This window comes from Neopelma chrysocephalum, unplaced genomic scaffold (assembly GCF_003984885.1).
Source record: "Neopelma chrysocephalum unplaced genomic scaffold, ASM398488v2 Primary Assembly neopelma1_96, whole genome shotgun sequence".
Classification (NCBI taxonomy): Eukaryota; Metazoa; Chordata; class Aves; order Passeriformes; family Pipridae; genus Neopelma; species Neopelma chrysocephalum.
In genome coordinates this window covers 2,245,787-2,267,590 of record NW_020897759.1, presented here as the reverse complement: position 1 = coordinate 2,267,590, position 21,804 = coordinate 2,245,787, and the positions used below count along the sequence as shown (strand labels likewise).

General features: G+C 39.5%; 1 protein-coding gene across 3 annotated transcripts in view; it reads right to left on the bottom strand.

Moving 5' to 3' along the window:
- The window catches only part of RHOBTB1 (Rho related BTB domain containing 1), a 56,747-nt gene that overhangs the window by 13,439 nt on the left and 21,504 nt on the right, over positions 1-21,804 (bottom strand). Inside the window, exons 1-3 of one of the 3 annotated variants that reach the window (XM_027694098.1) lie at positions 21,656-21,715; positions 10,333-10,534; positions 9,885-9,988 (exon numbers count right to left, since the gene is read on the bottom strand). In XM_027694098.1, the coding sequence (XP_027549899.1) occupies positions 9,885-9,988; positions 10,333-10,524 (296 nt within the window). In that variant the 5' untranslated portion in view covers positions 10,525-10,534; positions 21,656-21,715. Of the gene's footprint in view, positions 1-9,884; positions 9,989-10,332; positions 10,675-21,655; positions 21,716-21,804 lie in introns of those variants that run through there. The other 2 variants (XM_027694097.1, XM_027694099.1) reach the window with 2 other exon arrangements.

Below are 21,804 nucleotides of genomic sequence, written 5' to 3'. Positions count from 1 at the left end.
AACAAAGATAAGTATTACAAATAACTCAGAAAACAGAAACAGTAGCTTGGATATCCAGCACACTGTCTTGTAGATTCCATGGTACCTGCTGAAAATCCATAACTGCTTCATTCTTATATTCTACATTTTCATAGGTTGATCAGAAAAAAATTGCATATCATCTATTCTCATTATTTGAACTTCTGAACATAAGTATCACCAAAACTCCAAACTTTTGTGTGACTTGTTCTAGCCTGTGATCAACCACCAGTGAAACACTGCATCACCAATGGAAGAAAATGGGTTTCTTTCTACTCACTGGGGCTCCAAACAGGGAGGAACACAATGTAGATGTGTGGGACTTGGCAGGTTATCTACACAAAGGTAGCAGATTCTCTCAGCTGTGGGCAACTAAACCACCACTCACATGTTTGTCACCTCCTGCGCTGGAGTCTCACATTAAAATGTAAGAGCGGTGTAAGAGTCTCTGAAATGCTCCCCTTGGAGTCACAGAAATGCAAAATTCTTAATGCAAAATATACACATCTGAAGTCAACCCAGCTTGGTCTAAACATACCTACGGCCTTCCCATAGGAGATTCCTGTGGGCAAAGAAAGAATCTTACCACTGGCTGGAGAAGCAAGCCATCTATCTAACGTTTCGGTGATATTTCCCCAAACTTGCGTAAGAAGAACTTCTGATGGAAGCAACTACCACTTTTTAGACTTCAGGGAATGAAAAGAAACCCTCTAGACAACCAAATCTCTGGCAGGAATGAGCCCATGGTGTGCTGCCACCCTGTGAGCTCCTGGTGCGTGAGTTATGAACTGTATCTGATGTACAGTGAGCATCCAAGTCACTGCTGAAAAGCAGCAGTATAGCACTGACAAAAACAACTTTGTCAGCCTCAGGCTTCAGCAGTACTCAAGCTACAGGTAGCCTCTTTAAATGTCTGGAAGTTTCTGTGCAATCAGTACAATAAGAAACCCATGAGGTGTGGGGAGAAAAGGCAGTGTATGAGCTATGTAACAAGCCTTTCTGACAATGCTACTAGAAGCAGCAGGGAAGTAAATGTTTAATGTTTTCTAATTCGAGCTGTTTTGTGTTACAGCGCAGTGGTTTGGGACTGAGATTTTGAAAGAGTCATCTGCTTGCAGGGTATGTGTGCTCCAGAGCTGGTGCAAGATGCACTGCAGATGTACCTACACATCACGTTGCAGATCCAACTCTCAACAAAAACCACTACATATATTCCATCTTCACTAATCTTATTTTAGACAGAACTTCAAGGAAACAGCCATGTTAAATGAGATATATTCCATGGTAAGTGTATTTAAAAGTCTCATGTTTATAGTCTGGATCTGGAGTTATAAACTGGCTGAGATACACTAACATGGGTTTATATCTCATTAAAGGCAAAAGCTGCCTTCTGAAATGTACACACTGCATTACCTGGGAAGAAGTTGCTCCCTTTAGTTTGTAGTTTACAAGTTACTGGGGAAAACTGCTGCATGCAAGAATTGCTGGTCATGTGTAAGGGATATCATTTGCCATACAGCCATGGAATAATACTGTTGGGTTTGGAAAGGGGAAGAAATAAAGCTGTGAGGAATGCAGAATGTGAAGAAGAGATGTGTGTGATCTGAAAACCAAGGCAGGGAGTGAGAAGGAGGAAAAGGAGGAAGACTGAACTGTATTGCTATGCTATATTCTCATCTTTCTACAGAACAAGTCAAAAGTACATATCTTGTTTTAGAGAGCTTAACAAGAGTTAAATCTGACAGAATCAGTTTAAGGATAGACAAATTATAGTTTGGTTGACAAGAAGTCTGTTGCACATATTTAATCAAATCAAACATTAAGAATAGACTTGGGGGGGGCGGAAAAAAAAACCCAGAGGCTTTTTCCTATTATAGGCTTTATTTTTCCCTATTTTTAGATATGAGCTTTCTCTGAGAAGCAAGGTTGAAGTAAGGAAGTCTATTAGAATTTTACAGAGTAAACAATTTGGTAGAGGTTCATCCAAATTGTTAGACTCTCTTGACTTTACCAGAACAGCTAACCCTTAGACATTTCTTTATCAATAAAAAGTAGTCTTGATTTTACTCCTTCTGCCCTTATTTTTTTTCCCTACACACTTCTCATAATTTTCCCAGGATTTCTCAGAGGTCAGCTGAACTTATTCAACTTGAGACCAGAATTTGACAAGAGCTATCTCTGCTCTCTACCTGCATAGTCCTTCAATCACCTGAAAGGAAAGACTGGGTAGGGCAGCAGCTTGAGTGCAAGTACCAGCTTCCAAGTTCCCAAACTCAGTAGGTTCAGGCAGTAGAAGGCCATCTAAGAATTAATTTGAGAACCTTATTTGTGGCTGAACAAAACCCTGCCACATCTCCATGTCAGTCCAGATACATTTTGAAGACAGAGATTAACTGAGTTACACAACACTTTTCATGCAGGCATCTCACCGAGCTGAAAACAAAATTGTGCAGATAAGCAAGGCTGATAATGTTTTAAGTGGACTCAGTTTTTAGTAAATGCAGCTGCAGCCATCACATGAAATGAGAAGAAACTCATTAAGTGACAGGTGAGCGTGACAAAATGACCTGAGGACACAGGACTTATGTGCACACACTCAGATGAGAGGCTACAAAAACTAAAATGCAGGGGGTGCCTGGCAGGTGAAGAACTGAAGATAGCCAGGTAAGGCAGGGCAAGACCATGCAGTGCCCTGGATGTGAGCAGGGGAATCAATTAGTTCTATACTTTACCGACAGCAGTGAAGCTTCTTAAGCACTGGTGTAATGTGCGAACCTGTCAAAATGCCCTGAAATACATCCAGATGTTGTGGTGAGTCGCATGCAGGTCTATTGCTACAATTTTTGTAATGGCATTTTCAGCAGGAAACAACAACAATTAAAAGAAGAAAAAGCTACCTTCCAGAAAATCGCATATTTCAAGACTGTGCTTCAAAAGTGGAAGGAGTTTTCCCATACATTCCTTACAAACAATATAACATTCGTAAATGTTAAGCATTTTAAAATCTCTTCTGTGTTCTTTAAAGTACTCATGGGAAAACACTGGTGCATTTACAGAAAACGACAAAAAAAGTTTAGACATCACAAAGGATGATTAAAATATCTCATTTTCCACTGCAGAAGCTAGTAAGAGCTACTCCTATGGTACAAATGCCTGATCAGCAATAATGATAAAAAAGAATAGCAAAGTTGCATGGAACTATGTATCAAAAGGAAAAAAAAAGTAATTTACGGACTGTTTGCACAATCTTGGAATTTGGTTTATTTTAGTGTAAATTCACACATAATTCTGGTTCAATATTTACATATGAAAAATTCCATCTTGGTTCCAAATAGAACTTTGCAGTTGAAACTGTCTGCCTGCAAGGTACCCTACCATGATTCTGGGCCAAATTTTGACAGCAGACTCTGGAAAACTCTCTTTGGAACCAGATATATATGTTAACCATAACATACCAATATATCCCTTCTTCCCTTTCCTGGAGCAGAGATCTTGATTACTGTATTTCTACTACAAGAATAAAAATTCTACGATAAATACAATTCTAGAGATGGTTAACTGAGGCTGAAATACTGAAATATTCTGTGTATCCTGTGAAAAGTTAGGGTTTTTAAAAGTAAGACTTAAAGCTTGAGATCAATGGAGAAGGATGAAAGAAAAGGCTGGAGCAAGAGAGGACACAGGGCTGGCTGGAACATGTCTGATCAACTCAGGGCAAACACCAAAACTCACAATATTATACAAAGGGACTGAGAAGAACATAGCTAAAAATGCTTTTGTAAGATATATCAGCTGTTGTCTCCAGACAACAAATAATGAGAAATAAATTCATAAATTCATAAAACAATGGAGAAACCAGAAACACAAGGGAAGGTGGGCATTCTGATCTTATTTTTCGTTATTGTAAGGAGGTCACTTACAGATGAGAACTACATGTTATCTTTCCACAGAGAACCACCTAATTTTCACCAAAGATACTGCAAAAGTATAAACAAAAGAAGAAAAGAACCATTTCTTTACTTCTGGTCTTATCCCCTAAAAAATCCCAGGAAAAAATGATCAATGAGAAAAACACACTGAGTTCAAAAGCAGAGATTTAGTGAAAACATCATTTGAAGCAGCATATTTAGAAGAAAAAAATTATTTCCAGGTAGCAGAGGGATGTAAGGATGAAACAGAAAAAAAAATAAAGAAGGAGGAGGAAGATCCAAAGCCAGGTCTCAAAATTCATTAAAAGCACAATTCCTTGAAAGTCCTGCTGAAGAACACAGATAGGGAGAAAGGGAGGTAAAAATGCAGATAGGAAGAAATAATGATGAGGTTTGGTTTGCATCCAGTATGGGAGTTACTTCTGAGGTCACACAAGACATGGAAACTGAACATTAAGAGATGCTAGATGCATATTTTCTCTGTGGAGAAAATATGGACTTTCATATATTTTGCTTTTTTTGGACTATCACCAAAACCAGCTTCCTTCTCTTTTTTAATTTAAATTAAACTCTCAAGAAATTCCATCTGGCAAGTTGATGGCACAAAGTTATTGAGAAGAACTCAGTTTAAAACAATCATGACAAGTTGTGCAGAGTGTTTTCCATAGTCTGACATACGTATGAGGAAACCCAGACTGAGATCCTGAGACTCCTGGAGTAGAAAACAGCACAAGAAATCCACCCAGCACCTATTCACAAAGAAATAATTCACTAAGATCAAGATTTTGACAGAAAGTCACTTCCCAGGTTTATCATTTCCAAAAGATTTTAATGTTGCCTTGCAGCCTTTTAGGATGGAGCCCAAATGCCCTCTTTTCACCCAGCCCCTGACTTAGGAAAGCAAGGCAAAATGGAAAGTGATGCAATACTGCAAATAAAAATTGACACTTTTTCAATCCAGTCAAGGAAAGCTTAAAGCATTAGAGGTGTCCTCCTCCAGAGAGACTACAAATACATGGAGTGGAGCCTCAGGCCCCACCAACAGTCATTTGGCACATACCTTTTTAAAGAACAAAGGATTCGTAACAGTAATTCCATAACAACCTCTTTCTACTCACATATGGAACCATGGTGGGATGCAGCGAAGAAAGGTAGATCTGCATTAATTTCACTGGTTTAAGTATATAAAGCATATACTATCCCATTAATTGAGTGAAAAAGCCTCAAATGTTAACATAGATAACAAAAGAAGAAAATACTAGTGCATACACACACACTGTATCAGAATAAAGTTACTTGAGAAAGCTGTTTCTGTGAACCTCTCTGCTTATTCTAGTCTTTCTTGGGCCTAAGTCATACTCGAAAAAAGAATCATAACAAATATATAAAAAAATGTTTTTTTCCAGGAGACCTTCAGGATGACTTGATGAAGAACCTGAGTAGCTTATAAACCACTGTAAAAATAGATGGGGAGGCTCACAAATTTGGGTAGTTCAAGATGATTTGAAGATACTGCATATCAGTTTTTTTTGTGGCAGCAAAAAAAGCAAAAGGAAGCAGCCAAGGTGAAACACATCTGAAAATAATCTGGATTCCCATCAGTTGACCCTTTGCTAACAAAGCAAAAAGACCATTCTGTGTCTGTTAAGTCCTACTGCTGTAAAGACACATCTCTGATGATCCCTTCCAACCCATGACATAGCTTGTGGGGCATGTGTAAGGTGGAGAATTATCATTACATAAAAACAAGAACAGCAAGACTGCAGGGGAAAGTGTGGCCTTTCATTTACAAAGCAATTCTGACCTCAGACCTTCCCTGGTCCAAGGAAGGGAGCTGCTGGCCCAGTCTCAGCTTAGGGACAGGTGCTGCATGACAGAGGTCACTGGTCTAATTAAAGGCAAACCCAGAAACTCCTTGAAGTCCCCCACCTTGCCCTAATCTCACTGAACTTGCTGAATGCAAATACCACTTTACATCAAAGCCACCTGGTTGTTTTTTTGGTCTTGTTTTGTTGGTTTTGTTTTTTTTTAAAATAGAAATATCATCATCATCATTGTCCTTTAAGAAAAAGAAACAGAAAACAAAAAACCCTAAAGAGATTGGTGGAAATCTTCAAACATCAGTGATAAACCCCTGTTCTGATGGACTATTTTCAGCAGCATTTTGAAGGTGTATTTTTAGGGATTCAATAACATTGAAGTAACCGGTTAAGGGAATTGTAATCACACAGAAGAAGTCGGATGCCTGTGTTCCTCTGTGTACATACAACATCCACAAGGCTTATGAAATCCATTCACAACAGAGGAAATACTCTAAACATATTTTAAGAGGCTCTGTCAGCAGTCTTACAGCAAGACTCATTCATATTTGTAAGTCATGAGGAAAATGCTGTTTTCTGTCCATGCTGTATGAACAGATTTTGTTTGGTCTACAGCTCATATTTAAGTTGCAAGTAAATAAATCATCCTGGCTGAATTAGCTGATGAATCCCATCCATGGTATTGAGAATAAATATTTGATTGGGACCGAATGAACTCTTTGCAGATTTGTGCTCATGTTTACGCATACTAGAGCTGCATGGAAAAAAAACCCAGGATACATAGGCTTTTTATCAAATTAGCCAAATATGTTTACCTGAAAAAAAAAAAGATGCAAAAGGCAAAAATAAAAGGATGCAAAAGGCAAAAAAAAAAGTGCAAGCCAGCTTTTAGAATTATTTTGAACATGATATGTTGACACTTTCATTCAAAACCAGATTGGACAGGAGGATGGAGGACAGTGAATCCTGACAAGTTGAAATGTAAATTAAGATGCTTTCTTGTCTTTACACATGCCTCCCAGAGAAACTGCTACAGAACAACAACTTGGGCCTCAAATGAAGTTCAGACCTTATCTGCAGGCTTAGAGAATACAATTACATAGCACCGAGATGAGATTGTTAATAAACAAAGAGGTGACTGGGAGCTGGAAATCAATACATTAATCATAACAAAGACATTGTCATTTTACAAGGTTTTGGAGTGATTTTGCACCAAATAAAACCTTATGGGAGAATGTCAATAAATGACTGTTTGGCTTCACATATTGCCTAAGCTGAAGTGAACAGGATACTTCCAAAACCAAAGCACACACTTTAGTTTAAGGGGGAAAAAAAATGTCATGCTGTAAAAAACTGCAGCAAATATTTCCCCAAGTCTCTCCAGCCACATCCCACCCACTCACTTAAGCTGTCAGCAACTGTTTCCCAAAGCTCTTGGAGGACTGTCATTAAACTAAACACCATACAGCAGAATGCAAGCTGGTCTCCACATTTTAAAGGATGGCAGCAGAAACATTAACTATTCCATCCTCAGTGGAATGTAAATGTTTCTCTCTGTCACAGAAAAATAGTGGAAAACAGATTCCTTTTGTCATTCTCTTTTCATGTTTCTATCCGTGAAAAATAAAGAGTTAAGAAGGATTTATCTTTGCTCCAAGTCCTATTAACTGTTCACCTGTCATCTATAGCATAATCTATTTATGTAACACTTTCTAAAGCTGTATGAAGCAAACTTTTCCAATGAGTAGCAGGTGAATTAATGACCTACTGGTTCTTGTTACACCACGTTTAGGACAATTAGAGGTCTTGCTTAAATGTTTGCTGAAACAAACCTTCCCCTGCCTAAGGGGCATATGCATAAAATTTTTTGAATGGAACCAAATGATAATATTATTGTATGATCCTTCAGACAACAAAACATGGGGCACTTGTAGGTGTAATCTTGAGCAGTTTGACATAAAATGCACCTTTCACTGTAGTGCAAGATTTGACACAGCTGACTAAACTGTAGTTCAATGTCCAGAGATGATTTAAAATAAATTCCTATAAATGTGAACATTCAACATTCATAAACTCTTTTTAAAATGCTAAACCAGATAAAATACTAAACAGTTTGTTTAAAATGCAGCATTATTATATTTCAAAACAAAGTACCTATCAGTGCTTACGATGACAAAATTTTACAACTGAAATTCTATCTGTAAAGTAGTTTCTTTAGAGTTTCCTGTCACTTTCTGAATTAATAGACTTTCAGGAAAACCACTAACAGGACAGCAGGTTTCCAGAACAGCCTTATAAATTAATTAGGGTATAGAAAACCTCATTCTACACAAGTTCAGTTCTGCCAACATCACAAATGAATCGCTGTTTATATGCTTAATCCACGAGATCTCAAGTTATTCACGTCCTCCTTGGCGTTTGCAGGATTAGACTGTAAGCATGTTGTTTCCTCCCTCTCCCTTCCTGTCAGTAAACGTGGGATCAGAGTTCAGAACATGCCTGATTCTGCTCTCCTAATCTCTAGTAATCTTCTCAGTGACACAGTATCTGTTGCAGAATATCGGGAGGCCACATCAAAGTGGAACAGTTAGTGGAAACAATAAGTTACATCCAAATTTATCAATGCAGGCTCCATATGCTGCCAAAAGGTAAAACAGTATCTATTCACATTCTCAAGTAACACTAAATATTAAGGTCAATATTACCTTAAATTCAGTAACTTCTCTCACAAAGCTGATTTACAAATACTACAGGTTGCGTAGCCCGGATGTGTTGCTACTTTAGCTCCTCACAGAAAATTCCAGGTGAAAAATCAACTACCACAGTGCTGTACACAAAAGAGGGTTTGCACAAACCATCATACAGAGTTCTACATTATGAAAATTTAATGGGTGGATTCAACCTACAGAACCCTCTGGAGCAGTTCTAAGGGGTAGAGAACAGAAAAGAGCATCCTCCTTCAAAGTCACTTGTGCAATCAGGTAGCAGAGAGAGAAGAAAAACAGCAAGACAGTACATTTTGGCAACATGGAACACAAAGCTGGGACCAACACTCTACAAAGGGCATTCCCAGCTGGAAAAAAAAAAATAAGTATCTATCCGTGAAAGTCTGATCATCTGCAGTTATGAAAAGGTTATGAAAAAGCTCAAGAAGGTGAAAGAATGTGTGAGGACTGAGACCTCACCCAAATGTCAGTTATGAAAATATATGTCCAAAACCCATCTTCGCCTCAGTGTTTGCCTAATATGGCTGTTCTGCTGCCTCTACTGCCACAAGGCCAGATCTAACTAAACAAACCAGAAAGACTATCATCACTGGCTATGGTCCTTGTTGAAACTATGCTGAACTTATACACATTATACATATATATATATATATATATACATATATACATACATATATATATACATACATATATATACACACACACATAATATTATATATAAATTATATAATTTATATATATGAAAATTATAGATATATAAATTATGCTGGGAAAATCTAGATTTCATTAGTTTTCAATATTTCTTTTTTTAGAATTTCCAGGGTTAATCCATTCACCAACAGACACTTGATTTTTCTTCTATAAATATCTTTCTTTTCTTCAGCTTTAATTAAGAATATATGGAAAAGCCTCACCTTTCCTAAAATTGGCTCTGCTCTCAAGACGTTATCTGCTCATTCAACATCATAGGTTTTAATAAAATGAATATCTCATTGTGTAAGAGTGATATTTCCCAACATCTCTCCTTGTTAGTTGATTGTTATGCAATTATATCATGCATTGCTTATACAGACAGGGAACACTGATGTTCAATTTTGTAAAACTACTACCTTATTCTAGGGAATGTTCTTTAAAATTCAAAATAGGACAACAGTTGTTGACAGAGCTTAGCAGGTTGTTCAAGGAAACGTAGCGTAGTAAAACTATGCTGCTTTTTAAATATTTATATCTTTTTAATCCTTGCAGAGGATAATCCTCTTTGCAGTGGGCAGGAACATGAATACCCATGATTGTTTTTAAGTCCTTCCTTTTCAAAAGTCAGATTTGCAATTTATTTCTGCCCTAAAATTTTACCGCAAGTACTTCTTAAAATTTTGCTGGGATCAATTTACCTTCCGTAAGCAAAGCGCCTGTCTTTGTGGTGGTCCCCAAATGTATCCCACAGCCTGAGAGAAACACTCACTTCATCCACAACATCTCTTGAGCGTTCGAGGACCTAGAACAGAGCACACAGAACGTTCTCTTTCCCTCCATCAAACAAGCACATTTCTAATTACCCCATAAGAAGGCCCAAAGCATACTAGGACACGGGTCTATCCCATATAGTTTTCACCAAATGTAGTGTTTCATAAAACAGGCAGGATTTGCACCTTCCTAAAAATAGGTTTGATAAAAAATTTCCTTTAGAATGAGAGGTGTATCAGACCATGGCTGCAGTAGAGATCGCTCATAAAATACTTGTGAGCTCATTGCTGCATCCTGACAGAGCAAGGCTTGCCAATAAATAATAGTCCCAGCTCACAGCATGTGCTCCACACTGTGTACACCTGCAGTCCTTACCTCTTGGCAGACACGGTACTGATCAATGGCCCAGACAGTTGGGACGTGAGTTGCCAGCAGCTGATACTGAGTCAAGGTTGTGTTGCAGGCTCTTGCACAGATCAGACGAGTCTTTCCCACTGCATTATCTCCAACCACCACACACTTGATAGTTTCAACGTTGGGTCTTTCGTAGTCCATGTCAATGTCCATTTATCAAAAACTGTAACAAGACGGTTAAACTTGTTTTCTACCACTGAGTGAAAACAATGCTATTCAGAATCAGAGCCTTTTACTTCCACTTTTGAGAGGTGCCTGAAGAGGACAACCTCTTAAGGAAAAGCTTGTAGTAAACTGTACCCAAGTGAGCTGGCCAGCCCTTTAAATGCCGCCCGGTTATGCAAATGCACAACTATTTTGACCACGGTTGGTTTTTGCTGTTCACATGCTATTTTCACTTCAGTTTCTGTAAACACGAGCCTGTTTGCAGAAGATAGATCTTGGTGAAACAAGGACAGCTAGCACAAACTTAACCTCTTGCTAATACTTTTTATGCCAGGAAGAAAAAAAAGGCTGGACATCAGTTGGTTTAACCTGAAGGATACCAGTATAAACCTGCCTTCCTCAATCCTACCCATTCAGGACTTGATTTAGGGCTGTCCAAACAATATTGGTAACAGCAAGTCACACAGATGGCTTTAGCACACAATAAAACTGACTTGTAAGGTGACTCCAGAGACTGTTCTCTACAAACCACAATTCCCATTATATCCTGTATGTATCCCACACCTAATTTTCCAAGCAGAAGTTTGTAGAGTTCATAGACTAAAATGAAACTAAAGAGCCAAGCAGGAACTTGCAAATATACATATATACCTAAAAATTCTTCTTGACATGACAACGGAAAGTGAAGAGAAGAAGTTTTTTGAAGACACTATCCTCATGGAAAGTTATTATTGAAACTATTTACTTAAATATTCTATGCCAACATATTGAACATATGCCTGGATACAAATGCAAGCTGGGAGAAATGGGTATTTCAAAAACTAAAACCAACTTATGCATGTTTACCACAGTCTGTCATTTTCATATGTGGGATCATAGTTTGATAAATCTGAATTTGGTTTTCTAATGTCTGGTAGTCTGCTGAGCAATCTGGTCTCTGCCAGGGAATTGTAATCAAGGAGGGAGAAAAGGGAAAATGCAAGTCACAAACATGTTCAGGAAGGCTTGCATAATAACTGTTTCAGCAAGAAAACATACAGCAATTTAATTGACAAAACACAGGTCATTATCTGAAATGATGGTGTCCCTTTTCCTGAGAAGAAAGCACTACAGATAAAGAAAACAAATTATTTGTTTTAATACCTTTTTTAATATTCACATCTCATTCACACATTAATACAGAATATATATTAACTGTCAGGCTGCTTAAAATAACAGGTACAAGTTGTTTTGGTGTCCATTTTTCACTGTCAGAAGCACTAAGTTCTGATTTAAGAACAAGCAAGTTTAGTAACAGTTAGTCAAACACTAATTTTTACTGTATTCTTTCATTATTTAACCAAGAAAATGAAAGTCAGAGTTAGAACCAGATGTTACCTATTTAGATAAAATTTTGAGTATGGGCCACATGTTAACAGCTATAATGGCTAAGGTACAGTTGTTATCTTCATTTACATGTGGATGGAGGAGTTAGGGATGACACAGACAGCAAGGTGCAAGGGTGAGTTTATGCCACTGCTGTGTCACACTGACATGTTGTTACAGACACTGAATGCTCCTGGACATGCTACAGCAGAGACCAGCACATAAGAATACATTTTAGAGTGATCCTTCACTAGACTGAAACACAAGCCCAGAAACTTTTCATCCTGGCACAAGTACGTGGTTGCACAACCAGAACTTTGCAATCTGCCAAATGTAGAGCAAATAACAGGGTTTCAAACACACACACAGAGTATGTAAACCCCAATGGCCTTGTGATCCCAACCTGCTGGGTCGGCACAGGGGTTTGAACTGATAGGGATACAAAGCTACAAAGATACTGCCTTTATCCCTTCATCTGAGTTGTAACCTGCATCCTGAAAGGTTACCAGTCTTGGGCTAAAGCACTACAGAGACTTCCAGTTGCCTGTCTGTGATCCAACCACAGCTGCTTGTTGGATGCAGGCTCCCATGATGATGACACCTGGGACGGCCTGTGGGCTCTGCACCATCTCTGTGATTCCAAACAGGAGAAGAGAACTGAGAGCTAACTCCTCTTGCCTCCTCAGCATCCTCGTGAAGAATACAGTCATGATATAAATAACAGTACAAAACCAAGATGGTTTCTTCCACATTACAGAGAAGGAGACATGTTTCTAGCCCACGGCCTCTTAGGCAGGGCCCTGAATGAGCAGCAAAAACCCAAGAGCTTTCAGCATGGGATCTTAAAAAGTTTCATTTCAAGTCTGAGAATAAACAGCAACCCCCTGACATATTATGTGGTATTAAATTACTTCATATTTTATTCATGCATGGACTAGACATCACAGATGGAATGTGGAAATGTTTACAAGGCTAGAAAACAAAATGAAGGAGCGTGGTTAGCCAGTGTGTCTGGTTGGTTTTAAACTACCAAGCAGAGATGCCAAATCAATTTTTCTTCCAACCCAATATTCCATTAAAATACTGTTACACAAATTAGCTGAGGTTTTTGATATAACAATTTGATTTAAAAATTCTTCAAAAGTTCTTGAATGGTAGTTCTGCAAATATGTGCTTCAGTCAGTCACAAAATATGTATTAAGTACAAAGTCTGGAATCTTTAAAAAAATTTCCAAGAGGATAACGAGGCCAGTTTAAAATTAACAGGCAAAGCCAAATAAAAGTAACTAGTTAAATCAATGCAGCTATCTGAGAGTCCTAGAAAAGGAACACATGAAAAAATTTAGAAATTATTGATTTTTTTTAATTTTCCAATATACTTACTAACTTAATTAAAGCAAAGTTATTACAGGGCTCAGACACAGCATGCCCGAATGCACTGCTGTAGATCAATGGCAATCTAATGAAGATATTTTTAGCATGACCATACTGCACAGGACAGAGATTAAAATAAACTGGGAATAAAAACAAAACTAGAGCTTTGTGGGTACGATAAGGAAAGTTCTTAAATCCGCTCTAGTATATATGGTGTAACTATGTATTAAAAATGTGGATCATTTTAATATTGTTTACTAGTTTTCAGGAAGGGATTAAAGCAGAAATAGCTCTTAAAGAGACTGACAGACAGAAGCCTGGACAAATATCTAGACAACTCAAATAAAACCAGATGCTAACAACAAATTACAGTATAAACAATTAGCAAAACAAGTTGATTAAATGCTTACAAATGTAGCCAGAAACCCTCTGGCTACTGGAATGATTAAAGCCAGGAATATGTGCAAGATCTAAAAAATACAGCCACAGTTAGTTTTTTTTAAGGTAGCCTCTAGGTTAAGCTTGTGCTAAAACCTATTACATAATCACACTGATTTAAAATGCTAAACATGTATTTACAAAACTTAAATAAAAAATCAACAACAATGAAAACGTTGGATTTGAGCTCTGAAAGTCTGGTAAAATCTGGGAAGGCAAACTGGAACAGATACTGAACTGGTTAGACAAGAACAAACCAGCATATATAAAGATTAAAAAAAAAAAAGGCATAACATTCCAACACCACTACAAAACTTGCTAAAACCAACATACAACCCGCAATAGTTTAGTTTACCAACAAGACAAAGTAGGGTAAAGCTCAGAGGAAAGTTACTGGAAGTATGACCAGTCTCAGAGAGGGCACTACCAAAAAGTCCAGAGAAAGACAGAAGGGCCTTCAAATGAGGGGCAGCAGGAAACGTAGTGAGGCAAAGGTCTGATCAGAAATGGCTGTTCCCAAAAGAAAGCAGAGCAAGATTCAGCTCCTTAATCCAGTTCTAAAGAAAGAGGAGCAGATGGATGGAAATGAAAAAAGATACCCGTAAGAATAACACAGGATCTCAAAAATCTCTTAGGATGTTTCCATTTTTACATTGTCACCTGTGACTGTTTGCAGATGAAGGGAAGACAAAGATAGCCAAAAATAAGGAGATGTGAATAGACTCAAGATCTAACATAGAGCCATTTTATTCATTTCACTTGATTAGCACCTAAGAAATATTCCAAATAAAGCTGATTTATTTCCAAAGAAGTAGAAGGTTAGTGTTTTGAACCACGGCTTGCAGATGGTTACGGTTGCTGATTTCTTTCTCTGTTGCTTCACTTCAAATTGCTGTAGGGTGCTTGGTTTTTTGTTTAGTTTTTCCTCACTGCAAAATGAGTTGTTATTATTATCACTAAAAAACAGTTGTGGTTGCCATAGCATGCAGGCTAGTCAGCCTCAATAATGAAACACTGCCTTTCTACAGAAATTTTCCAAAAGATCTGTAGATGAAGCACATCACTTCATTATCTAGTCCCCTGGTACACAAAATTAAACACAGACACACACAGTCTCTCTCATTCTTTGTATTAAAGTAGGTGTACTAGTACACAGCAGATAACCAGATCCTAACCATGAACTTGTCTTGTTTTACAAATGCAGTTATTATATTTAAAGCTATAATTGCATTTTTCTCTGCTAGAAAGAAAGAGGATGAAGATCCAAACCCAATAGCGAGTTGCCTGTGCAGGATCATGAACCCACCCCTACGGATCCATTTCGAAATGTCCAGATATTTTAAATCATCACTTAACATATACAAAACATAATCAAGATTTTTTTTTTCAAAGACCAGTAGCTAATTATCATCCCTTTTCCCTTCAGCAAAACACCATAAACAAATCACTAAGAGTGATTAATCAGTAATTATGGGGTGATCCTTCTTAGCTATGTACTTAAATATGCCCCATAAGACTGAGATAGCACCCCTTAGCACGAAAACAAGAAAGCATTTTACCTAGTTGTTGTGTTAAGAGCAAACTCTTCAGATGACAGTTCAGAATGACAGCATGTAAGAACCCTTCCTGCTCACTAGTTTTTCTGTAAGTTATTCCATGGAAAAAAAAAAAAAATTCAACCTGTCTCAAGTAATCTGACTAAACATGCAAACCAGGAACTCCTTTAAACAAATGGGTTGCCAACCACAATTACAATGTCACAATTTTATTAGAGAAATCTAATGGAAAGAGACACCAAAATCCAACATGACTTAATATGAATGGTGGGAGTGGGAACTATTCGAAAAACTCAGGCCACCAGTAACAAGACCATCAACATTTACCCTCAAAACCCACACTCCCCGAAACTATATGAAAGAGCATTTGTAGCTACTCCATATTTCAATCTATTCCAGAGATGTATTTTTTAGTATAGTTTTGGAGTGACTCCTTCAGAGAGCCATTAGGAAATAACACATCAAAAAGAATACAAAAAAAATTTATGAGTCTATGCAACACCCTTACCTCCATCCCCAAGTTGCAAAATTACTGCTTGCAACCATGGAAACTGGAAAAGGAGATGCAAAATGCCAAGTTCTTCAGGCACTGAAATCACTACCTTACACTGCAGAGTCCCAAGGCACCAGCACCTTGGCAAGGACCAAAAACCACAAGAGCCAGAATAAGCGTGTGAAATGTTCGTTCTCAATATATAACCTGCCATGTGTTGTTTCAGAATCTTAATGGATTAACACATCTATACCAGGGGACAAAGCAGGGGGACTTAGTGTCCACTTGTGCAAGAGCACAGAATTCACAGACAGCTCTGATCCGGTGAAAGATTAAGGGCCAAAAGGCCAAAGGTTTGGTTCAATTTAATCACCGAATTTAGGGCTCCACCAAGTATATTTGTGAAATAAATCACAGCATGGTATCAAGTAATAGATAAGCTACACCAGCTGCTGAAAGACCATCACAAAACATTTTTTACAAGGGTATACATTAGTATTAGTGTTTTATTAAATCACAGGAGGGTAGATGGGGAGACTGGTTTAAAAAGAAAAACTATTCCTGGTCAGCATCAAAGAACCAGCAGGTGACAAAGCGTAATAAGATTCAAGGTGGGATCAGATCACAAGGTCACCAGGGGACAAAGGTGGGCATGATGCACATCAGGCTGGATTCTCATCCAGGATGAAGCAGCACCACCCTATAGCCATAAGTTAAAGTCCATGGAAAGACTGAAAAGGAAAAGACTGACTCAGGAGGAAGAAATTCAAGATTAACTCTGGAATTTATCACCTACTTGCCCTACACCTGGTCCACTGACCAAAGAAAACAGATACAGCCAATGATTGGGAATGGAGAAAAGCCCTTATATTCCAAAGTTGACCTGATCCACAAAGCAAGATCCTTGGATCTATCATGGGTAGAAGGAGAGGGGTAGCTGACAGGATTTTTTTTTCACTGCATGAGCTGATAAATGAGATAACCCTGGCTGTTGCCGCTCACAAAAGGAGAATGCAGGTCAATATCTTCCAAAAGGGCAGAACCTGGTTCTACCCTTTTTCACCTGTTATGGAATAGCTTAGGGCCAGTATCAACGAAGAAATAAATCCCATAGAATGCTGCTAAAATTTGATACAGCTGGAGAAGGTAAGTACTGAGCTTGCCATCAAGAGAGACCCCCCTTGGCTTACCTGAACCAGCTTCTTTCATGTCAATTTTTGGTCAATAAGCACCAGATTTATTCCTGGCTGTGACCTCTTACTTTGTATCACGTGCTGGAAGAGCAAGTTCTCAGAAGCCTTCATTAAGCTGCCACAGTCCCCACTCTATCCCTCAAGTTTTAAAGGGATTAAAAAACTGACCGTGGCCTCACATAGAAATGAACGGAATAGCCCCTGATGAAGATGTAAAGTTGAAGATAGAGCAGATGTCTCTAAGTTTACCTGGAAAACTTCTCGGGCAAATCATCACCACAACCTTTCTAGAAACCGTAGAGACAGGGAATTCCTGTTTTGTAGTATCAGAAGCCTGTCACTCTGTTCTTTGTCTGCAGTGAGTCCAGATTTGTTTGTCTCTAATGGTTAGTTATTAGGACCCTTCATCAAGCCTGACCTACCTCTGTGATCAAAAGAACAACTTTTGATCAGCAGGAATAAGCACTTCCTTAGATGAACAAAAATCAGAGATACTAGCAAAACACAAATTCTTCCCCCATTACGGTGTATAAAAGAGACTGCCCTGAAGCTCAATAGCCAAGCATGAAAACATTCAACTTTAGGTACAATAACAGAGCCTCCTTGAAAAACACGCAGCCCACAAGGACCTGTTTTTGTGTTACACATCCAGATTATCAGACCAAACAGAGATCCAAATACAGAGTTCAGCATTAGACTCTGACTATGTCAATTTTCTGACAAGTTCTGAAGATCTGAAGGGCAGAAATCAGCAAGCTGATTACACAGAGCAGCTTACATATTATTTTGACCTGGGACATACCTTGGGATATCCTTTGTGGTGAGCTCATCTCCCTAGAAATTAATCCATATAGCAGGTGAAGGACATTTAAGAACCTTGTGTGTGAGAATCTGGGATGAGTGTCTTCTATGTGGTGGGAGAGCCTGCAGCACTGTCCCTCTTCCTTTCACCAATTTTTCAGAGTCTACCTCAAGAACAAGCCACAACACGAGATAGTCCCTTGTGCCTCCTTTTGCTTCTTCTCTCACTGTGCAGAGATGTGGAACCACCCTTGGAAAGAAAGAAATATCCCATAGCTGGTACATAACTGATTTAAGGCTCACACTTTGGCTTTGCAGATGCATTTTGTGAGGATTCCAGATACACCCAGCTACAACTGACTACTCTTTCCATTTAACAGTGATAATCCCAGCAGACACAAGGAACTAAGGAGTGACTAAGATTTGGCCTTGCTGTAGGTCATAATCTCTCATATCATCACAAACAGAAATTAACGGTAGCTGACATTAGAGAACCACGTACCTGAAGAACAGACCATACCCATTGATGGTGATAACCATCATCAAACAGCTGGCACTTTATAAAGCAGCCAGCCATAAAATGCCATTGTGCACAGAGTCCTTAGATTAGTCCTCCTTCTGCAAGAAAAGATGATACTGCAGGAGCAGAATAAGGGTGCATTGCTAACAGCATTTTAATTCAGCTCAAGAATACATTTTTGAAACAAATGCTCCATGCTTTGGTTCACAACAGGTGCAGCCACAGAGTGCACAAACCCAATTCCTTTCAGGTGAATCTGAAGTGAAAGGTGTGCCACCCACCACTAGTGAGTAAGTGTTCAGTGCACAGGATCAGACTACAGGCCATCTGAAATAACACCCTTTGTCCCTGAACTGTGTGCAGTGTGGACACTGGGTCCTCAGCACCAATTTTTTTATCCCCAGGTCCCCTGCAACTGCATCACATGATCCACTAATGTAGACAAAACATGGGATGCTCTGGCTCCTGCTTTAGTATTCGGATCAACATAACTGGGGCCAGGCTGCAGTTGAATCCTTAGTGACTGCAATGCCCAAGAGTATCTGGGATAATATAAAAAACTTGAGCTTTACTCAAGAAGGGTCACTGGAAAAGCCTGATCCAACACTACTAGGCTTCATTGTAATAAAGGTGATGAAACCTCTGATTTTACTCTTTTGTAATTAAGACATTTGTACAGTATTAAACTATTGATACTGTAGAATAGGTTGTTGGTGATTTCACCCATTTATAAAGACAGGTGTTGACATTGTATGCTGATTGGTAACAACATTATTCTGAGCAGCGTTCCCAACAGTACAGAAAGAAAAACAACAATCACCACCAAATAAGGCATTCTCCCAATTTTTGTGCATTTCTATGAGGAAAATATTTATCAAGTTTTGCTAGAGCTACAAACAAAGAAAAATATTCCAGAGACACTGGTGACCTTCTAGCACAGAGAGCTGTTGAATTCACTTTCTGTATTTGTTTTCTCTACAAAATAGAGAATCAGGCTCTTATTTCTTGAACTTTATGTGACATTTCTCATGCATTTTCCTCTGCGTTCATCAGTGATGTTAGAAAGACATTATGTGTGATTTTATTAATCCCCAGAAGTTCTTACCATAAGGAAATTACCCAAGGAGAGTGAGACCTCACAATGACAGCAGGTAAAACCCTCCAAAGACCTAAACTGACTAGAATAGCAAACACTTCAAGATGTCAGACTTCAGATAAATGCTACTTTCGGATCATGGGTCAAGCCCTGCATTTACGTCTCAAATGCAAATCCAGCAACATTAACTGAATAGTGCAAGAGGCACGAAGATGTGGGGTTTACTTGTATTGTCTAGTGCCACACAGAGACTCATTTGCAAAGAAAAACATAAAAACGAAGAAAACATAAAAACATAAAAACTGCTATTTTGTGTCTCATGTCAGATAGAAAGGAGAGGAAAACAGAAAGTAGAATGGTGTTGAATGAGAACCAAAGGGAATGCATACTTTTATTTCATGAACCTATCCCTGGTACCAAAGGGATATGACCACATGCACTGCAGGTTGTACCAGTTCTAGCTCAGGCACCATCCACTCCTTCAGCACAAGCTTTTGAGCTCTTTTATGGAAACCAAATCAATGATCCAAGGGTACATTCACACCAGTCTGACTAGTCTTGCTCCAAACTATTCCACATGTCTGCTATGTGCAGCAATGGCAGCTCGGCCTTTCCTTTCCCTCCCTCCCAAGCACATACTTTGCCCTACAATGTTTGTGTACTCTTCTGGCAGGATAAATGGGAGCAAGGGAGGAGAACATCAAACACCTGTTGCTCCTTTGCTTCTCCTCCTTCAAGGCTTCTCTGTCCTTTCGTCTCCTTCAGCACAGGGCAACATCTGGATGTAGGACTTAAGCATTTTTCCAGCAAATAAAATGTATTAGCAAAGAATCAAACATTGGGATTTACTGGTCAAGTGATCAGCTCTTCCTCTCAGCCTAATGCTCTACAGTATTTGTGAAGCTTGGAGTTTTAAAAGGGCAGGAGTTTTAGAAAGCTCCCCAGAGCTAAAATTGATGTTTATTTCTTCTTGGATAAAAATACTTCTGTGTATCTGAGCCTGTCCCAGATCTTATGCTCCTTAAGTATTATGTCACTCAGATAAAGAAGCCCAGTACAAATATTGAACTCACAATTCCTTTTTCTCCTGTTAATAGCATATAGATACGCTCTATATCTGAGACACAGAATACCGTGTACAAATCCAACATGCATAGACAAGAAAAGCATAACCTAATGGGAGAGGAAATCAGAAAAATACTGAAATTAAGCCATTCTGTTTTCATGTAGTGTGATTACCAGTCCTGAAATACAGACTGTACTGAGATTTGTGCCATTGAACTGCTACTTACACTGAGCAGTCATATGACAAGTCTTCAATGTAGTCCTAAGAATGGTGGGTTTCTCCCACATGCATTATTTTTACCTAGAAAGACCAGTAGCTAAAGAACTCCCCTTAAGCACACTGAGCAAGCTTATTTCCACCTCAGCTTCTATTACAGCTCAAACTGAACATTTGGCTTCGAGTCAGCTGTGTGTCCTGAAATAGTACACAAACTGAGGATGAACAAAGTCATTGAGACTATTCTGGCATCACTTCCTTGCTCTTGCTGTGACCATATGCAGAGCCTCAAGGGCCTTCTTTTATTATTATCATTTTTTAAACAAGTATATTACTTCCTTCAGAAGCCTGAGTGGTGCCTTGACCAATAGAAGGCAACTCGGAGCTCTCTGACTAGTCTGCTTCAATATGTCTAGTGACCGATTTCTCTTTGCTCTAGATGCTGGATGCCACTACAGGTTGACTAAACAAATTAAAAGTCTACTACTGTTTGGCTCTACCCCCTTCTATGGCCCCCAAATAGGTCCCGACACAGACACCTGATAATCTGTGCTGCAAGACCCCCCAGCAGCCTCCTGCTGTTGTCACAGCAACTCACAACAGACTCCACAGACACGGCAGGGAGAAAGAAAGGGGGTAAAAAGAGGGAGGAAAAGAAATCCTTTGAGCTTTTATAAATGACACTCAGAAGCACCAAGCGCCAGTACTTCCCGTACACATCGTACCCCTCTATTTTTGCCTTACACCTCGTGGCCTCGCTGGAAGAGGAAGCCAGACAGATCCGCTTCATCAAGGACTCAGCCCTCTGTCCGCGGGGGAGGGGAGGATGCCAACTCCTCCTCCTCCTCCTCCTGTCTCTCCCGACAAGGTGGGAGCGCACCTGCGAGCAAACGGGACGCGCAGGGCGCCGGCACCCGCCCCCTGCGGGGCCGCTGGGGGCCGACCCGGCCCCGACACCGGCGGGTCGGAGCACGATCGCGCCCGGGCGACGCGGGACCTACCCGGGAGGGCGGGATGCCCGGCAGCCGGGGTGCAGGCGGCGGGGCTGCGCCGGGGTCGGGACGGGGCGGCAGCCGCCGCCGCCGCTGCCCGTTCCCGCTGCTCCTCACGGCGGCGGGGCAGCGCCCGGAGCCGGCGCGGCTCGGCGGGG